Source organism: Schistocerca serialis, chromosome 7 (genome assembly GCF_023864345.2).
Source record: "Schistocerca serialis cubense isolate TAMUIC-IGC-003099 chromosome 7, iqSchSeri2.2, whole genome shotgun sequence".
NCBI lineage: Eukaryota > Metazoa > Arthropoda > Insecta > Orthoptera > Acrididae > Schistocerca > Schistocerca serialis.
In genome coordinates this window covers 472,445,377-472,467,185 of record NC_064644.1, presented here as the reverse complement: position 1 = coordinate 472,467,185, position 21,809 = coordinate 472,445,377, and the positions used below count along the sequence as shown (strand labels likewise).

Here is a 21,809-nt window from a genome sequence, read left to right as displayed (position 1 = left end):
AGCCATTAGCATCTTTGTTCTCCCCTCTCCACCCTCTCCACCCCCCTCCCCCTCACCCTCACCCTTCTTCCCCTCTTGACAGGTCCCTGGACTCGTACACACTCAGTGGACTTTCGCGCACCGGAGATCATCGCTATCAGTGTCTCGTGTGTGACATCGTTTCGTGTTTTTAGTTTCCGCCGTCACGGTTCACTTGTGCCGTCGGATTCATGAGTGTTATGTGCGCCGTGTCAACGTGTTTTCAGTGTCGTTATCGTCGAGTGTGAACGGCTCCGTGTTTTTTTGTGTATCTAAGACCACTTTTTTTGTTTTTTTTTTGCCTGTCACTATGTTCATTCTGATTCTCCATTCTGTGTTCTGTTATTGTCAACACTATGGCTGAAGAGCGGCGTAGCATGCCGGTGACAGCCTACCTGATTGTTCAGGTATTAAAATAACAATAAAGGAAAAAAAAACTCGCCAGTCGGTCAGTCTCTCGTCCCCAGCTTGCTAGTTTGTCTCTCGTCCGCATTTGGTAGGCAGTCAGTGTCTGTCTGTCGTTCGGATCAACCTTTAAAGCTGGCAAAATGAGACTCTTTCCACTCCGCCAGTAAGAGTGGTCGCCAGGTCGGGGCTTAATTCCTGCATCTGACTCTGCGCGTTAGGCCGCCAGTCTGCTCGAGTTTGCTCAGGCAATAGTCATTGGTGGTTGGACCAATCGGTTGGTCGGTCGCGCACTGAGACACAAGATGCCTTGTCCGTCTTGAGCGTCGGCGCATGTGAGGTCGGCACGTGAGTCCAGTGGGCCGCGGCGTATAGCGAGGGTTAGTGACTTCGCAGTCGACACGAGAGTAACAGGAGTCAACCCACGACATCAGTCTGGCCGGTGCGAGCTGTGACGCCGTGAGACGGGAGATCGGCGCGCCTTCCTGAGTCCGTTGAAGCGGCTGGCAGCGGACGGTTCGGGAGAGCGTTTTGGGGGTGGTGCGCCAGGTCTTCTCGAGAAATCGCAGTTTATTAGAAGTTAAGAGATTCGTGATATGTTGTTTCATTTACTTGTTAAATTCTACTTGTTTTCTTGGTGAGGTCACCAGCCACTTTGTTTTGGGGTCGTCCCACCATTCTTCTCCGTTTGCCCACCCGCGGAAAGGTGGTTATTTATGAATTGGGTGGTCCGTTTTTCCCTTGTGGAGTAGGGGCGGGTTAGAGCAACCTGCGGTTCGGGTTGTTCGGCAATCTCCCTGTCAATCTACCGTACGTTAGTAGCTGCCTCTGTCATGTTTGTCGGATTTGGTGTGTTAACGAGTTTATTGCTTGGAGTTTAACGGCCTAATACCTGAAATATGTTTTGATCTTTGGAAACTTTGATATTATTGCCTATGATCTTGAGAGGCGGTACCTGTGTACTGTAGAGCTTCGCAACTATTCCAGAATGAGATTTTCACTCTGCAGTGGAGTGTGCGCTGATGTGAAACTTCCTGGCAGATTAAAACTGTGTGCCCGACCGAGACTCTAACTCGCAGAAGAGCCTCTGTAAAGTTTGGAAGGTAGGAGACGAGGTACTGGCAGAAGTAAAGCTGTGAGTACCGGCCGTGAGTCGTGCTTCGGTAGCTCAGTTGGTAGAGCACTTGCCCGCGAAAGGCAAATGTCCCGAGTTCGAGTCTCGGTCGGGCACACAGTTTTAATCTGCCAGGAAGTTTCGTAACTATTGTTTGGCCAGCCTTCTAGAATTTTATATAAGATTTGCATTTCATGGGCTTTTATTTAAATGATCATTTTAGTATATAAAGTTGCCACTCTTTCACCGTAACACTTTTCTTAGAAGAGTTAAAAAAATCAAGTTTCACCTTCGGTAGCAAGGTTAATCTTTTAATTGTTACTGTTTTGTACCATTTCCATCTCTCCTACGGGGGGGGGGGGGGGGTGCATAGTTTGTGTGCTTGCGTAAATCGTTAAAACTCATAGTTTAAAGTTAGCTGGTGTGTTGCAGATTTGCAGCAGTGTAGTCTTTCAGAGGCTGTTGTGAGCGGTCGTAACTACGGCCGTGTCAAAAGGGAGTGGCAAGGTTCTGTGCCCAAAAGCTTATAAAGTCAAAACTTGTTTCTTTCTGCCTCTGAATAAATTGTAACTTTGATATTTAGAGGGTGCTTTCTGATTATAATTTTAAATCTGTTTTTTTTTTAAAAATGCTTTTAGGCGCTATTAAAGTAAATAAAATTCACATTTGTTAAAAGGAATTTGGTTATAATTTCATCAGTAACTCCCTGGCAACTACTTCCATGCTTAAATAGTGTGATTAAATGTGTTAATGAACTTGATGAATCGCTAGTAAATAAAATAAATTCTTAAGAATATTCTTTGAAAATAAATCACGGTTCAGTGATCTACCTAAGTAATCTTCACCATTCTTCCAGATTTCAAAAGCTTCGTGTCTGAACTCCTTATTGGTCACGTTTTACTTCCACACGGGCCTTTAGAAATGATTTCGCAACAATTAAACTTATATTCTGTGCTAACAAATTTGTCTTTTTAGGGGCGCATTTCTTCCTACCAAATAGCAAACATCAAATACTACTTTTAGTCTCTTATTTTATATCCAATTTCCTCGATATTGCCAAATGTATTTCAACTGCGTACCACTACATTTATTGTACTTTTGTTGATTTTCATCTTATTATCTCTTTTCCTTTTCGATAAGCTCCATCAGCAGATCCAAATCAAGGACTATGATCTCTCCGCAATATTTCACTCAAGACCACGCCATAATCATTAAACGACACCAGTAGAGCTGTATGGCTTCGGGAAATATGACGGCTGTAGTTTCTCCTTGCTTTCAATTCAACACGGTACTAACACAGCAAGGACATGCTGGCTAATGTTTCAAGGCCAGGCCAGTCAGTCATCCTGAAACTTCTGGAAAGGCTCTTTCCCTCTTCACCAACCATACGCCAGTTTGGCTTCTCTATGTATACCGCTCCGCTGTGGTTGCACCTACGGCACAGTTATCTGTATCGGTTAGGCCCGTAAGCCACTCCCATACGTTGAGGTCCATGATGCGTAGGGTTTCCTCATGTATACTAATTAAACTTGATGCCACAGTATTCATCACATTACTCTCTCTTTGGTTGCCAACGCCTGTAATACATTCATTCATATCAAGCACCTCAAGTATTTCGGGACGTCCACAGTCTCAGAGACTGAGCATTCTATTACTAGCACAAAACGGCTATGTATGACAATTACTTCCTTATCAATACTATCTGTAACTAGGTCCCGTGACTTAGAAACCACTTCATGAACATTATTGTCTTAAACACTTAATTCACTGTTCACAAACTAATCATAAACTAACGACCTTAAACTGCACGTTTAATTAATATCGTTAATATTCTTAAGCCTCCTTCTGTCGCAGTAACTATTTGTGTTGCGCTTCCTCAACCACCCCATGTATCACTGCCAACTACTGCAGGCGTGTGGCAAGTCCCCCGCACGACCGCTACGGTCGCAGGTTCGAATCCTGCCTCGGGCATGGATGTGTGTGATGTCCTTAGGTTAGTTAGGTTTAAGTAGTTCTAAGTTCTAGGGGACTTATGACCACAGCAGTTGAGTCCCATAGTGCTCAGAGCCATTTGAACCATTTTTTTGGCAAGTCCCAATATTAATTATTTCTCCTATTTCTGTCCCTTCGTTATTTACTAGTCTTGATCTGAAGTTGCAGTCGCAGAAGGTCTGTGCCGCGGTCACAGTGATTGCGGGAACAGCTCAGCATAGCGTCCCTGTGGCATTCTCACATTGTATTCAGTGATCCCCTACACGAGGTGTACACTGAGCTGACAAAAGTCATGGGATACCTGCTAATATCGTGCAGGTCCTCCTCCTTCCCGACGTGGTGCAGCAGCTCGACGTGTCGTGGACACAAGAAGTCGTGAAAAGCCCGTGCTGAAACACTCAGCCACGCTGCTTCTGTAGCTATCCATAGTTGCGAAAGAGTTGCCCTTGCAGGATTCTGTGCACGAACTGTCCTCTCGGTTGTGTCCTATAAATATTCGGCGGGATTGATGTCGGGCGATTGGTGTGGTAAAATCATTCCCTCAAACTTTCCAGAATGCTCTTCAAGCCAATTGTGAACTACTGTGGTCCAGTGACATGGCTCATTGTCATCCACAAAAATTCCATCGTTGTTTGGGAACGTTGCATGCATGGGTGCCTGGAAATGGTCTCAAAGTAGCCGAAAATAACTAGAGGACCTTGGGCATTCCATTTAAACACAGCCCACTCCATTATTAAGCCACCACCAGCTTCCACAGAGTCTGAAACTTACTGGCAGATTAAAACTGTGTGCCGGACCGAGACTCGAACTCGGGACCTTTGCCTTTCGCGGGCAAGTGCTCTACCATCTGTACTACCCAAGCACGACTCACGCCCTGTCCTCACAGCTCCACTTCTGCCAGTACCTCGTCTCCTTCTTTCCAAACTTTACAGAAGCTCTCCTGCAGGTTATCAGGAGAGCTTCTGTAAAGTTTGGTGTAACCAGTGGTTCCTTTGTCTCAACCCCTCCAAAACCCAGGCAATCATCATAGGCCGCACCACTTGCTCCTTCTGTCTCCATGATTTCTACCTCACCATTTGTGGTCATCCCATCGAGCTCACACCCACTCTGAGATGCCCTGGCCTCACCCTCGACCGTCACGTCACCTGGACCCCTCACCTCCTTACCATCCAGCACAGAGCCCATTCCCACCTCTGCCTCCTGAAACTCCTGTCTGGCTGGACATTGTGATTGGATCCTTCCACCATCCTCCTCATGCACAAATCCCTCATCTGTCCTATCCTCTGTTATGCCAGTGTTGCTTGGATCTCTGCACCCACCCGCTTTTACAAGGCCCTCCAAAACCTCGAACATTGTGCGCTCTGCCTTGCCATCCATATCTGCCTTTCTTCCCCCCCACACGACTCCTATATGACCTCATCCCCTTCCCCCGCCTCCTCCTTTTCCTCCAACAATTACATCTCCGCATCCTTTACACTGTCCACAGGCTTGATCCCCCTCACTTTATGGTCTCCTTCTTCCTCTCCACTGCCCTGCCTGTTGCCTTGCCTCTATCGCTGTATCCCTTCCTCTCTCCATCTCCACACCCTCCTTCATCAGTTCCATTTCTAGCACCTTCCCCTCCCGGGTGTTCAACTTCCCCGTGATGTCTACCCTTCCTTCCAACTGTAACCTGGCCTTGTTCCCTCCCCTCCCCAGGGCCCCCCTTTTCCTCTCCCCTCCTTCTCCCAGAACGGATTTTTCTCCTTCCCCCCCCCCTCTGAGTCCCTACACCCCCTCCTCAACTGTGTCCCTCCCATGTCCTTCCCTCCCCAGCCATCTTCGACAGGCCCTGCCCGCCTCCACCCCTCCCTCCCTTCTTCCCTTCTCCTGCATCTCCATGCCCCTGGCAGATCCTGCGTTTGCTCATCGTCATCAGTGTGGTACGTCAGTGTTGTGTTTAGTGCTGTTCCCCTGTGCGTCTAGAACTGTGATTTCAATTCTCTGCTGGACCTGTATGTAGTGTTACTGTCAGTGATCGTTATGTGCTACACCGTCCATCGCTACTTTTATGCTGCAGCCATACTTCGCCTTGTGTTCTTTTAATTGTCCCAGTGTGAGGTCTTTTTGTGTGCAATACTTTTTTAAGGTTTTTATCTCCATTTTTCAATCGCCCCCTTTTTGTCAGTTCTCTTCCATTATGTTCCCCCTTTTTATACTTATGTACATGATATTTTCTCCTTTGCAATTTTAAATGTCTTCTGTTGTATAATTAATGTCTTTCGGCTGAATAGCTGCGCTTATGCTGCTGCCAACCCGCCCTGGATGGGAAATTGAAGTACAATAAAGAAAAAAAAAGCGGTGATTAATCTTATCTTCACCATTCCTGCGGCACATCTATCAATGAAGTCGTTGTCATCTACATTCTTACATAGTACATGACGTCCTGAAACTGACGGATCAAGGCAGTCAGGTAAATGCAGTATTTCTCGATTTGCGAAAAGGGTGTCACTCAGTACCACACATGCGCTTATTATCAGAAGCACGATCGTACGGGTTATCAAACAAAATTTATGACTAGATTGAGGGTTTGTTGGTAGGGAGAATGCAGCATAATATCTTTGATGGAGAGCTATCGACAGATGTACAATTAGCCCCTGAAAAATCTAGACACGACTCTGACAGGCGTCGCGTATGTAAGCATAGACCCTTGTTGTCCATGCTGTGTATTAACCACTGTGCAGATTTTGTAAGTAGTAACCTCGGACTTTTCGCAGATGAGTAGTTACCTGTAATGAAGTACAGTCTGAAAACTGCTGTACGAGTATTCAGTCGGATCTTGATAATTGGTGCAAAGATTGACACCTTGCTTTAAATGTTGCGAAAGATGAAATTGTGCCCTTCTCAAAACGAAAAAACCGCAGCGTCCTATGGATAAAATATCAGCAATTCGCAACTGGAATCAGACAGCTCGTACAAATACAACGGTGTGATTCTTTGTAGGGAAGTGAAATGGACGAACACATAGAATCAGTCCAGATAAAACAGGTGGCAGACTTTGGATCAGTGGTAGGATACAAGGGAAATGGAGCCAGTCTGCAAAAGAAATTGCTTACCAGTCATGCGTGCGACCCATCCTGTAATATTACTGAAATGTATGGGACGTGTACACAACGAGACTAACAGGGGAAACTGAGCGTGTACAGGGAAGGGCAGCGCGAATGGCGACGAGGTTTACTGACCCGTGGCAAAATGTCACAGAGATGCTCAAGAAGCTGAACTGGCAGACACTCGAAGATAGACGCCAACTGCTATGCATACAAAGTACAGGTTGCACATGTTTGCAGTGAGCGATCTGTCATTTGTGAATAGGAAATCTTCTGCAGCCAAGATCGCTTGGTATTTTTATTTTATTTCACAATGACCGGTTTCGACAGAATCTTGTTGTCATCGTCGGATCTACAATGTACCAAAAATAAATCCATTAGAAAGAGAGTTTTCACTCTCTACAAAACCACATCTTGGTGATAAGATGTATGTAAACATTAGTGTATATATAACATTGGAATTTGTTATTAACATGTACACATGTCAGCAATAAAGTGAGCCCACTTTTCACTAGTAGGAAAGTACACCATCTAGGTTTCTCTAACACATAAAAAAGAGCTATAAAATATCCAGGACACGAACTGTGTGCAATGGAGTGGAGGCAACAAAATATAAAGCGCAGTCGTACTCCAAGCACCCCACAGGAAGAACAGAGCAGGGAGGCGGCCTACGGTAGAGCGAGCTGTTACATTAACGGCCAACAGGTGGCTCATATGTGCTCATACCGATGCTTAATGTCTTACAGAAATACGGTGGGGAATCATTAATTGGTATCCTTACACAAACTACACTGGAGAAACATTACACCATGGATCCAAAATATATCATATAACGTACGGAGTATTTGACATCCATGTAGGTACTAACTTCAGGCAATACTGTCAGTTGTGCTGTGCAGATCACGGTTTGCTGTTCTAGCATACGATGTGTGTTCTGCCTATTCACCCTAGAGCTGGCGCCATTTGCCTTACTTTAGTATCTGGATGGCTGTCAAATACTCCATGCATCATATGGTATATTTTGTATCCCATGGTGTAATGATTCGACAGTGTAGTTTTTGTAAGAATGTCAGTTAATGATTTAACCACATATGTCACCTGTTGGTCGCTCATATAACGGCTCTCCCTGCCATAGGCTGCGTGCCTGCTCATTTCTTCCTGTGATGTGAATGAACTCTGATTGTATTTTCCATTTGTTTACTTCCACTCCTGGGCACACAGCTGTTGAAATGGATATTTTATGTGTTCTTCTTTATGTGGTGTCGTTTCCTATGAGTGGAAAGTGCTCTCACTGTATTGGTGGCACGGACATCTCATAGGCCTGTGCAGCTGATCCCGGTGGAGCTCACCCACTGGTTGCTCCTCTCCTCTCCAATCCCCGCCCGCTGCCACGTCTTCACTGTTGTGTCCCCCTACCCTCCATCTCTACACCCTTCATCTCCTTTCCCAAGGTGGCTTCCATCAACTCCCCCTCCCAGATGATGCCCTCTCTCCCTCCATTTATCCCTCCTATCAACTCTGATCCTCACTCCCCCTCCTTTCCTCTGTCCTTTTCCTGGGCTCCCTCTCCCCCCTCTTCCATCCTCTTTTTTTTTCCCCACCTACCTTCTCTCTGCCCCCCTTCTCTCCCCCAAGTCCTTTTGCATTTCCCTCCTCTACCTTTTCCCATTCCCTCTCACGTCTGCCCTGCACCTCCCCCACCCCCTTATGAGTCCTCTCCCTCCTTTGGTTCGCCCCCCCTTTCGTTTTTTCTCTGCTCCCTCCTCGTTTACCACCCCCCCCCCCCAATCTGTCCAGCCCCCCCCCCCAATCTGCCCTCGGCTATGGTGTGTTATCTTTGTGCCGACTTTTTAGTACAGTGTTTACAGTGAGTGTTCAGTGTTGTGTGTCTTCTCCGAAGTGTTGCAAACCGACATCATACTGTCGCTGGGTGTGATTTTTATATTTCTTGCGAACAGAAACCAGACTGTCGCCATATTTTTAATTGTCTGTCTACTATGTTCCCCGTCTGCTTCCTGTGTCTTTTATTAGCTTTGCCAACCCTTTGCTTTATGTTTTAACTCTCCCCAATTTTCTGCCGTTTTACAATTTCAGTCACCGTTTTATCGCCTGCTTTTATTGTTTATCTTCTTTCTTACGTTTTAAAAAGTCTGTAGGCTGCAGAGCAGCGTAATAAGCTGGTGCCAGCCCGCCCCCTTCGGGGGGAATCGAAATACAATAAAGGAAAAAAAAACGGAGGTTCGAGTCCTCCCTCAGGCATGGGTGTGTGTGTGTGTGTGTGTGTGTGTGTGTGTGTGTGTGTGTTTGTCCTTAGGATAATTTAGGTTAAGTAGTGTGTAAGCTTAGCGATGGATGACTTTAGCAGTTAAGTCCCATAATATTTCACACACATTTGAACATTTGAATTTGACATCTCATAACTGCGATACGAGCTTATCAACAGTCATAAATTCTGTTTATAGTGGCTTTATTTATGGTACACTGTAGATCCGCTGATGACAGGAAGATTCTGTTGACGCCGGTTATTGCGAAATAAAATGAAAATAGCAAGCGTTCTCGACTCCAGAAGATTCCCTATTCACCTTTTTATAAAGTTTCACGAACCAGCTTTAAATGGAAATTCTAGAAATATACTACATCTTCCCCCATACCGGTGATGTAGGGGTCGTGAGGACGAGATTAGAATAATTACGACGCGCCAGAGGCATTTAAACAGTCATTCTTCACGCGCTGCATACATGAATAGAACAGAAAGAGGCCCTAATTACTACCACAGTGGGAAGTGCCCTTCGCCATGCATTTCACAGGGTGCGCAGAGTATAGATGTAGATGTATATTTTGTACCAAACGTGCGGAACCCAAACTATTATATTATTTTCCTCATCTGTTTGTCACATTTGCTGCCAGAGTGTTGAAATTTTCAGGTGGTTTGTGCAACGAGAATAGAGGGTCCACATTACACTATTGTTTTGAAATGCAGGGATCGAACCTCCTGGAATTAGAGCGGCAGGGCAGCCGCTGGTACCGCAGAAATTGACAGTCGCGCTGACAAATTCCGCGACGCACTTGCCACGCGTAATTATTTTTCCGTCCCGTATCCCCCCTTTCTGCCCACGCAGCGGGCGCGTGCGCACAGCAGATAAAACGCGTTAGCAATTACCAATCCGTCTTTATTATGGCCGGCGGTGATTATTAGGTGCAATTAGTTGCGGGCCAGGCGCCGGTTATGGCATGTAAATGAGTTTGGCCACGTGCGGGGGCGTCCGCCCTGTGAAATACGGATCGGCGCCATCTGCAGTTTGTCGCCTGCCAGCGGTCGCTCTTCGCAGACCACCGTGTCGAATAGCCTCTCCCCACAATGCCGTGCCGCTAGCGAATCCGCAGTGTTAACTTCTAACGCGTAGGTATTCTCGTGTGAAATCAGCCGCGTAGTTGTCGTATCAGTTGACAGTGACGGAAACAAAGAGAGAGGTTTCACACATCATTTTACACTCTGAAAGTTGCATAATACACTACTGGACATTAAAATTGCTACACCAAGAATAAATGCAGATGATAAACGGGTATGCATTGGACAAATATATTATACTAGAACTGACGTGTGATTACATTTTCACGCAATTTAGGTGCATATACCCTGAGAAATCAGTACCCAGAACAACCACCTATGGCCGTAATAACGTCCTTGACACGCCTGGGCATTGACCCAAACAGAGCTTGGATGGCGTGTACAGGTACAGCTGCCCATGCAGCTTCAACACGATACCACAGTTCATCGAGAGTAGTGACTGGCGTATTGTGACGAGCCAGTTGCTCGGCCACCATTGACCAGACGTTTTCAATTGGTCAGAGATCTGGAGAATGTGCTGGCCAGGGCAGCAGTCGAACATTTTCTGTATCCAGAAAGGCCCGTACAGGATCTGCAACGTGCGGTCGTGCATTATTCTGCTGAAATGTAGGGTTTCGCAGGGATCGAATGAAGGGTAGAGCCGCGGGTCGTAACACATCTGAAATGTATCGTCCGCTGTTGAAAGTGCCGTCAATGCGAACAAGAGGTGACCGAGACGTGTAACCAATGGCACCCCATACCATCACGCCGGGTGATACGCCAGTATGGCGATGACGAATACACGCTTCCAATGTGTGTTCACCGCGATGTCGCCAAACACGGATGCGACCATCATGATGCTGTAAACAGAACCTGGATTCATCCGAAAAAATGACGTTTTGCCATTCGTGCACCCAGGTTCGTCGTTCAGTACGCCGTCGCAGGCGCTCCTGTCTGTGGTGCAGCGTCAAGGGTAACCGCAGATATGGTCTCCGAGCTGATAGTCGATGCTGCTGCAAACGTCCCCATCTGTTGACTCAGGGATCGAGACGTGGCTACACGATCCGTTACAGCCATGCGGATACGATGCCTGTCATCTCAACTGCTAGTGATACAAGGCCGTTGGGATACAGCACGGCGTTCCGTATTACCCTCCTGAACCTACCGATTCATATTCTGCTAACATTCGTTGGATCTCGACCATCGCGAGCAGCAATGTCGCGATAGGATAAACCGCAATCGCGATAGGCTACAATCCGACCTTTATCAAACGGAAACGTGATGGTACGCATTTCTCCTCCTTACACGAGGCATCACAACAACGTTTCACCAGGCAACGCTGGTCAACTGCTGTTTGTGTATGAGAAATCGGTTGGCAAGTTTCCTCATGTGAGCACGTTGTAGGTGTCGCCACCGGCGCCAACTTTGTGTGAATGCTCTGAAAAGCTAATCATTTGCATATCACAGCATCTTCTTCCTGTCGATTAAATTTCACGTCTGTAGCACGTCATCTTCGTGGTGTAGCAATTTTAATGGCTAGTAGTGTATGTATATACCAGACAAAAACCGTGATCATCCCCATGAGACACCACGGTAATACCTTGCAATACCAATTCTTCCTTTGATAATGGCCTCACTTCAGCGCGGAAGAGACTACACATATTTTTTCACGTGTGTAGTGTCCAGCCAAAGCCACACATTGATGATTACACTGGGGTGACGAAAGTCATGGGATACCTCCTAATATCGTGTAGGACCTTAATTGTCTGGCGTAGTGCAGCAACTCTACTTGGCATGGACTCAACAAGTCGTTGGAAGTCGCTTGCAGAAATATTGAGCCGTGCTGCCTCTGTAGCTGTCCATAATTGCGAAAGTGTTAGCGGTGCAGGATTTTGTGCACGAATTGACCTCTTCATTATGTCTCATAAATTTTCGATGGTATTCATGTCGGGTGGTCCGTTGCCAAACCATTCGCTCAAATTGTCCAGAATCTTCTTCAAACCAGTTGCGAACAATTGTGGTTCGGGGACATGGCACGTACTTGTTGTGAACATGAAGTCCATGCGTGACGGCTGCAAATGCCCCCATGTTTAACTGTTCATTTGGACCAGAGGATCCAGTCCAGTCCATGTAAACACAGCCCACACCCTTATGGAGCCACCACCAGCTTGCGGCTTGTTTACAACTCGGGTCCATGGCTTCGTCGGGTCTGCGCCACACTCGAACCCTCCGATCAGTTCTTACCAACTGAAATTGGGACTCATTTGACCAGCCCATGGTTATCCAGTCGTCTAGGGTCCGACCTGTATGGTCACGAGCCCAGGAGAGGCGCTGCAGGCGGTTTCGTGCTCTTAACAAAGGCACTCGCGTCGGTAGTCTGCTGCCATTGCCCATTAACGCCAAATTTCGCCGCACTGTGCTAACGGATAAGGTCGTCGTACATCCAACATTGATTCTGCTGTTATTTCATTCAGCGTTGCTTGTCTGTTAGTACTGACAACTCTACGCAAACGCCGCTCTTCTCAGATATTAAGATCAAGTCCACCGGTCACTGCTTTGTCCGTGATGAGAGGTAGTATCTGAAATTTAATATTCTCGGCCCAATCTTGACGCTGTGGCTCGCGGAATATTGAATTCCTAAACGATTTTCGAAATCGAAGGACCATTTGTCTGGCTCCAACTACCATTCCACGTTCAAAGTCTTTCAGTTTCCGTCGTGCGGCCTTCTCGAATGAATCACCTGAGTACAAATGACAGCTCCGCCAGTGTACTGCCCTTTAACATCTCGTGTAGGCGACATTAACACCATTTGTATATGTGCCTATGGCTATGGCTCTGGGCACTACAGGACTTAACTGCTGTGGTCATCAGTCCTCTAGAACTTAGAATTACTTAAACCTAACTAACCTAAGGACATCACACACATCCATGCCCGAGGCAGGATTCGAACCTGCGACCGTAGCGGTCACGCGGCTCCAGACTGTAGCGCCTAGAACCGCACGGCCACTCGAGCCGGCCATATGGCTATCCCATGACTTTTGTCATCTCAGCGTACATTCCGTAGAGCTATCAAGCTGTGGGGTCGTTGCATGCTATGTTTCATCTGCTGTACCTGAAATACTCGGACAGTTTCTGTGAGATTTAGATCAGGTGATTTAGCTGGTAAGTTGAAGTGCGAGTGTTCGTAAAACCAAGAGCGTCTAAGTGTAGCTCTGTGAACACCGTTGTTGTCATCTTGGAAGGCAGGGGTATCCACAGCATACTCTTCATAAAGGTGTCAAAGGTCAATACTTGGTCACCGAAATTGTTGAAATATATATCCTTGTTCATGTTCACGTTACTCTGGATGGATGGACCCCAGTCGTGGTACCGATAACACCCCTAAAACATCACGGAACCATCTCTGACCTGCAGTAGACCCACCAATAATCTTAAGAGATATGAGAAGCGGTTCAGTAGATCAGATGTGTTTCACACTAGTGATGATGAACAAGTGCTCATAGTTCGGAAAGTATGCACTTTAGAGTCCACGTTTATTGCACATTTTTTCTTGTTTTCCTCCACACTAACACCTCTGAGAGCTTGTCGGTGGAGTTCTGGTTCACACTATTTGTACTATGGGAATGACTTTTGAGTCATTCTGTATAATCGACCTTCTTGTATTTCTGTCAACCACCCTAATTTCCATACCTTCCATTCCACTGCAGTTATGCCCCAACACTCCGTTCTCTCTCCACTTCTACATATCATTTACACTGCTGATATCGTGAAGCAACCTCCTACAGTATGCTGTTGTCACCATTTTCCTAGATTTGAATCCTACCAATCATAAATGCCAACTATCCCTCCAACACCATCTCAACCATTTCCCTCCTGTTACAACAAATGGCCCTACTAGACAAATCCTTGCAAAACCCAGGCAGTAATTATAGAACAGAATACTTTCAGCTTCCACATCCATGATCTTTATATAACAATTTACGACCTTTCTGTTCAGCTAACTAATACATTAAAATATCTTACTGATCAATGACTGGCTGCTAACCATAAAAAAAACCTGCAGAATAGACTAAAACTACTTATCATGGGGATTGCATTCCTCCACTACCCTCCGAAACCTTGATCTGCCCTGTCCTCCCCTACACCAGTACTGCATGTATATCCCTCCCTCGAAATCCTGAAATGTCATGCATTTGCCTTGCTGCCCACATCCGTTGCCTTTTCTCCACATGCATGCTTCACTACCTCATCAAATTCCCTCCTCACCTGTTGTGAACACCTCCCAACAACTCTATGGTTTTTGCTTTAAGATTCAACTGCATCTTAGATATACTGAAATCTGCCCTGATATTTATCCATCCTGTCAATTCTCATTTCTCTGTCCCCATATCCTACATCACCTCAAAGCTTCCCACCTCCCTCTCCATCTTTTTGTGCTCATTTCTTCTTCATACCATGGCCTGACCCACAATCAAGTCCCCTCCCCAATTTCTCTCCCCTACAGTCCATTTGTCCACCTATTTCTGCATCGCATCATAACCCACCTGATCTCATTTCTTATACTCCCATCTTACTACATTACCTAATTTCTATCCTTCTGTCTCGTACAATAAATCCCTCCACTTATATCACCACATTATAACACAACTGATCTCTTTGTTTATACTCCTACCCTATTACACTACATAATATCTAGCCTTCTCTCTCTCAACTCTTAATATTTTTCATTATAGGCCCTTCAACTCTTCCCAGTATCTTTTACCTTTCTGCACTATGTTTTTAACTTATTTTTGTTGCAGTATTACTTTTTTAAATTTAAAAATAACTTAAACTATCAACATATGTTTTTTCTGTATCACCAATGAATAATTACTAATTCTAAAAATCGATGTAAATGTTTGACCTTTTTAATCTTATTATATCGTACATATTTTGCAGCAAGGAGGCGTCGTGAGGGAGGTCATCAAGGTGTTGGAAGGTAAGTGAGTGGGTTCCAATATTGGTGTGTGTGGATTCGCAGTAGACATTCCAGTTGTTGCAAGTGTAGTTTTGGATAATTTTTGGGTGGTTACTGACATGAGATGCATGGGAATGAGGTGAGTATGACAGGTAGATTGTTATTTCCAGTTGGATCAAAGAATTCTTCTATATACTATGTCTGAGGTTTATTACGTTCAGAAAACGTGTGATATTGGATGGAAACTGTGTCACTGTGGATGGAGTCAGTAAACTCATGCCAGCACTAGAGACTGTGCGGTGTCTGGTATGAAATTTTGGGTACGTGGCAATATTATAACTAGCAAAGGCAGAGTCTATGTGGGGAAGTCGTAGGGGTTGACAGGTTTGAATATGTGTGATGCCGTAGGTAATCGTTATGGTTTTGAAGAAGATGGTGTGGGTGAGGTACTGCTTTTGGTTACAGCCAAAGAGAGATTTTTTTCTGGTGGACAATTGTAACAGCCTCTCAGACCACGGAAAGGACATTACCTGTGTGATGTAAGAAATAGGAGGAAGTTTGAATGATATCACAGGATTGGTTTCATTTCGGATGCAGTATGAAGTTAGTTGTGTTTCAGGGTATGCATACGTAAGGAATGATTTGTTGTCAGTGTATAGAGATTGTGGAATATTGCCATGACGAGGGGTAGGAGTAGTTTGTGAGGGAGAGGACCCGAAAGACTAGCGAGACAGTTAAAATCTAAATGTTCTAGGCTTTGAGAGTATCTGCTACGGGAAGCATGTGTATGGAGCTACTGGGAGGAATGAGATTACCAGGGTCGGATAAGCACAGTTAGTTCCTCTGAAATTTGACGGAATAGGTGGAAAGGAAGTCGTTGGAGTTGTTGCTGATTGATTGATTGAGGGGGTGGGGGGTTATGGGACTAAATGTCGAGGCCGTCAGTCCCGAGGTTCAAAAGTTACTTGCTTAACATAGAGGGTCCACTAAAAGTGGGCGGATCCGGCCAGAGGGGCAGACTATAAAGCGAGGGAATTAAAACACGCAAAGTACAAGGTATAAAAGGGTACACCAAATCTAAAAACTGGAAAAACAGAGGGATAAAAGAGCAGTCTTTGCACAGGGGAATGGTCATGGGCTCCAGAACTAGAAAACACGAAGAGAAGCCCCAACCACAACCACCCTGCCCCTGCCCCAGGAGTAAAGCAAAACTTCATAACTGAAAATGAAAACCACTCTCACGCAGAAACCGAGGACCAGTTCAACCATCGGTGAATCGTCTGCTAATATTAAAAACGAGGAATCTGAAAGGCTATACTTAGTATGAAGGGCCAAAGGAAGGGGACGTTCCAACACTGTCTGGCGTCACAGGCACGGTGGAGGGGATGGCTTGTTACGCAAGAGAAAACAGTGGGTGAGCCTAGTATGACCGATGCGTAGACGGCGTAAGACAGTGGACCCCTTCTGAAGGGAGCGGAAGAGAGCGCCAAACAGCAGTAGTCTCCTTGATTGTGCAGGCTTATCACTAAGAGCAGTAGCACACCAGATGTCATTGCACTTTTGGGCAAAGAGAGATATGATGTGTGTCCGCATATCTGCACCTGGAATCATGAAAGGGAATTGGGGGGGGGGGGGGGGTGTAAGTACCTGCCTCTCTAGCCAAACGGACCGCCAGTACATTTCCTGGATTGGACGTGTTGCAGTTGGAATTGAAATTTGAGCCCAATTACGTTGCATCTCATTGAAAAATGTGCATTTGAAATACAGTTGTGCTAACTAGACTAATACTGATATTGAAGTCAGTGGCTACTAGTAACCCCACATTCGCAGCTATCGTGAAAACGGACCTTTGGTTATTGGAACGCTTTCGCTTCTGTTGTATACTTTCATCCGTGTTAGTTTTTGGTATTAAGTATTAGACACCCTGTACATTCTAATCTCTGCTTTCCTTAAAACTTTTGCACTCTTACGGTTCCCTGTAGTACCATAAAAGTTATTCCCTGGTGTCTTAACGCATGTCCTATCGTTCTATCCTCTTTTCAAGTAAGTGCTTTCCACGTATTCCTTTGTCTGGCCAAAGTTCTGCGGAGAACCTGCTAGTTTATGATTCTCTTGCATACAGTGTAGTACTCCAAGCATGTAAACTCGTAAATGTGTTTCTCCAGCTGAGGTCTATATCTGATACTAGTAGGCTCTTTTGGCGATGAATTATCTCTCTACCTGTGCTAGTTTGCTGCTTACGTCCTATTTGCTTCATCCGCCATGCGTTTATTTTTCATTCAAGACAGCACAGTTCCTTCACGTCATCTGCTACTTGGTCCCCAGCTTTGATGGCTCAAATGGTTCAAATGGCTCTGAGCACTATGGCACTTGACATCTGAGGTCATCAGTCCCCTAGACCTAGAACTACTTAAACCTAACTAACCTGAGGACATCACACACATCCATGCCCGAGGCAGGATTCGAACTTGCGACCGTAGCAGCAGCGCGGTTCCGGACTGAAGCACCTAGAACCGCTCGGCCACAACGGCCTGTCCTCACTAGGCTGTTCATTCTATTCAACGGGTCCTGTATTTCTTGCTCAGCTTCATGGAGGGCAGCAGTGTCATCGATGAATCTTATCACTGATATCTTCTGCCATATCAAATAATTGTGTATATTAAATTAAATAGCAGCGTAGCTTCGATCTTTCTATATCTGTGTCGATTTGTTCAGTTTTTTTTTTTGTTTTTTTTTTAAGATCTGAAGGTGCAGGTAATCGTCTATATTGAATCGCAACTGATACTGAAATGAACGAAAGCTACACACACACACACACACACACACACACTATATATATATATATGTCGTGAATGACAAAATGGCAGTAAGTACAAAATGAATAGTTAGAGTTATCAGATTTAGAAAACAAGAGCAAATGTGTATTATTGGAAAATATTAGACGAAAACCATTTTAAACTTTTCATAAGTTGATATCTAGGCGGCGAGTTTAAATCAGAGCTGCGGAATTACCTCTTAAAAAGTAATTGTTTCCTCTTGATACGCTCGAAGTCCACACTCCAACAAAATATTGTTGACAGTTTATTGGGACGCGCTGCAGCTGGATGAAGATGTCTGAAAATGCTCCATTTGTCAAGAGAATCAGCGTCTGTTCCATGACAAGTTCGGATTTTGTTCAGCGTAATCCATTCCTAGCGCAATAGTTCCAACCCTTGTTGGAGAGTTTCTTCTGTAGATGCACCTTCTAGATGAGGTTGTGGAAACGTGTTTCTCCACTTGCGCTTATACTCTAATGGGTTATCGTCGCTATGACTCAGTGTTTCTGTTTCCCTTATAGGCGGTCTTCTACATTTCAGCCTCAATCTCAGTAGTTCTCGTGATAAATGGAATGGAAGTTGCAGACTGCGAAAAATTTCTTGTATACTCTCTCAAGAGAGCATGGTTTTTTCAGAGATCTAGTGGAGGGATTTCCGACAGACAACGTGGCTTAATGATGTCAATCAGGTTGGTGTGGTGGCTGTTTAAAGAGACAGTAGCACAATATTCCGCGCAGTAGAAAAATAGAAAAGTGCTGTTTCGGGAAGTATGGGTCTTGCACAGCCAGGTGAGGGTACACGGTTTCTGCACAACAATGTTCTTTCTGATTCTGAGTTTTCCGGCAATATTTGTCGGCAGTTTCTTGAATGAAAATGTGCGATCCAGTGTAAACCCAAGGCATTTCGGAAAATGATTATCTATGGTGGATTTTCGAATAACATAGAGTTCATGGATTATTAGTCTGTTGTGAAGTTGGAAATAGGACAAATTTTATGTGACGTCCGTATATGTTGGTCATTAGCTGGCAAATTTTATTATTATTATTATTATTATTATTATTATTATTTGGTGCAGTTGGATCATGCAAAGCAGAGTGATCCAATTTTCTGAGTTCCCATGCAGCTCTCATTTTTTTTATGTGTTTGAATTCTCTTTCTTTGTTTCTTCAGTCCACAGTTGCGGATCCAGGCTTCACTTCTGATGAGGGTCACAATTTGTTCGTGATTTAGAGTGGCCCTCAAAACATGTTTCATCTTTGTCGCCTCCGTTAGGAGAGAGTATCTAAGTGACATACAAACCCTCTCTGGAATTTTTTTTGCTACTTTTACTCCGCCCGAACAGGCCATGAAGGCCTAGCGGTACCGACCGGCCGTCGCGTCAATCTCAACCCACAGGCATCACTGGATGCCCATATGGAGGGGCATGTGGTCAGCGCACCCCTCTCCCAGCCGTATGTCAGTTTACGGGACTGTAGTCGCTACTTCTCGATCTAGTAGCTCGTCAGTTTGCCTCACATGGGCTGAGTGCATCGCACTTGCAAACAGCACTCGGCAGACTGGATAGGAATTTTTTTGCTTCTCTTTAGAATGTACACAACTGTCACCGCTTATTATCCATGTCCACTTTTGTGTTAGCAGAAGAACCAACACCGTGTTACGAATGGAGGCCGAAATGCACGCGGTTTAGCTCACGCAGGCTGGCGTGAAGAGGGAAGAACTATACTGACGTGAGGTCTGGAACATGACAAGGAATGAGAATTCCGAAAGCGGACGTAATTAGTTTGATATTTAACTTTAATCCATTAATGATGAACGTCGCTCTTGACGGTACATGATTCACAATATTATCTGTTCAGAATACATTCTTGAAGTAATTATAGTAACTGAATATGGCGCCTTGCTAGGTCGTAGCAAGTGACGTAGCTGAAGGCTATGCTAAACTGTCGTCTCTGCAAATGAGAGCGTATGTAGACAGTGAACCATCGCTAGCAAAGTTGGCTGTACAACTGGGGCGGGTGCTAGGGAGTCTCTCTAGACTAGACCTGCCGTGTGGCGGCGCTCGGTCTGCAATCACTGATAGTGGCGACACGCGGGTCCGACGTATACTAACGGACCGCGGCCGATTTAAAGGCTACCACCTAGCAAATGTGGTGTCCGGGGGTGACACCACATCCACAGTTACACTTCATCTGCCCCCCCCCCCCCCCCGCAAATATCATTTAAATAATTAGTAACAAAGGAAAGCTGAAAAGAATCTCAGAGTAAAACCTTCTGTTGTACAACAACAAGGTATTTAGATGTCCCAATATGTTAATTTATTTTCGTTAATCCTTAGAACATCGTTATAGCGTAACTAAAAAGAAACTGGAATTCAGAGTAATACATCATTAGAAAAGTGGTCATCACAAAATTTGAGATAATAGTCTGTCATGCAATTGTATTGAGAACTATAATAGCAACAAAGTTTCCTCAACTTCGACAATGTGATTTTCACGATAAGTAGCTGTCCTAGTGTCGGGTTTTATGCAACCTGCAATACTTTCAAGTACCATACACAAGACTTTCATATTCTCTCGCTCGCTATGTGCAGACTTAGTGTACAGAAAGAATGAACAGGACCTTTTTGTTAAATTTAATGTACTTAACTTTTGTACAGGGATATGTTTTCAATAGAGCCCATTGTTGTCGAATTATTCAAGAAGAACGTACAAAATTGACCTTTAAACGCTGTTTTCTTCAATAACACGAAAATCATGGTCTCCAGCGAAAACTTACCCCAGTACAAAATTTAACTATATTAAATGTACTACAACAAGATCCAGTTCATTTTTTTCTGTAGGACTAGTAGTTCTACAGAAACGAGCGAGAAAATATGAAAATGTTACTCACGGTTTTTGAAGGTGTTGCGGGTTGTATAAAATTCATCGGTAGGGGCAGCTGAATTACCTTATAATCGAAGTGTGCACTTACCATTATCAGCATTTGACTTAGCTCTACGATTGTGAATACAGGTCTGTAGACTGCGACTATGCAAGCATGTAAATGAGTAGAATGTTATTGGCAGTATACATGCATACACGCATGTTGCGTACATTACACACTGACCGATGACCTCAGCAGTTTGGTCCCTTAGGAATTCACACACACACACACACACACACACACATTACCCATTTCAGAATAAGCGCAGAAGTCATACATTATGGGGACTAGTTAGTCCTGAGGTACAGTTGGTGAACAGATGGGGCGGCGTTAGCCAAGCTGAGACCGCTGGTAGCTGTTGGGTCGTTTTCGTAGGTCCCAAGGGAAGGCAGCGGCGGGCGATCTTCGAGGCTGTAGGCTACTCTCTAAGGGGAACGGCAGCCCGAGTGTGTGAAGAGCTGGCGCGATAAGACCAGAGAGCTCTCTCACATACTGTCTAATAGCTGCTGCCGCCGACTGCTATTGCTTTCGCTCCTATACGCCGGAGACCAGGGGCAGGGCTCGCTGCTATCATCTTTACAGCAGTTGTTGTTATTTCCTCTCCGAAAAAATTGGTAATGTCATAAGTACAGCAATTAGTCGCGAAAACGACCACTGTGTGACACTCTAGTTTCGCTTATTTTTCATTATTATTATTTTTTGTTCTTGCGTTGACCAACTATGATTGCATGCCATCTTCAGTTCCTCTATTTGCTCGTTGTTTCATTTTGTCTTTTTTTTTCCTTTATTGATTTTCAATTCCCCCGAAGGGGGCGGGCTGGCAGCAGCTTAGTACGCTGCTCTACAGCCTACAGACTTTTATTTTAAAAAAATGGAAGAAGAAAAGAAACAAGAAAAACAGGCGATAAAACGGTGACGTCAAGTGTAAAATGGCGGGAAAATGCGGAAAGTTAAAACAGAAAGCAAAAGGGGTTGGCAACGTTAATAAAAGACACAGGAATCAGACAAGTAACATAGTACACTCACAATTAAAGAAACACGGCGACAGTCTGGTTTCTGTACACAAGAGATAAAAGGCACACCCAGCGACAGTATGATGGCCGCTCGCAACACTTCCCAGAAAACGCAACACTCACTGTAACACTGTAAAACACTCACTGTAGAACACTGC

General features: G+C 45.0%; 1 protein-coding gene across 1 annotated transcript in view; it reads left to right on the top strand.

Annotated features, from left to right (window-relative positions):
- LOC126413153 (uncharacterized) overlaps window positions 1-21,809 on the top strand; it is a 1,175,329-nt gene that overhangs the window by 354,920 nt on the left and 798,600 nt on the right. Inside the window, exon 4 of the mRNA XM_050083048.1 lies at window positions 14,882-14,921. Coding sequence (XP_049939005.1) covers window positions 14,882-14,921 — 40 coding nt within the window. The remainder of the gene's footprint in view (window positions 1-14,881; window positions 14,922-21,809) is intronic.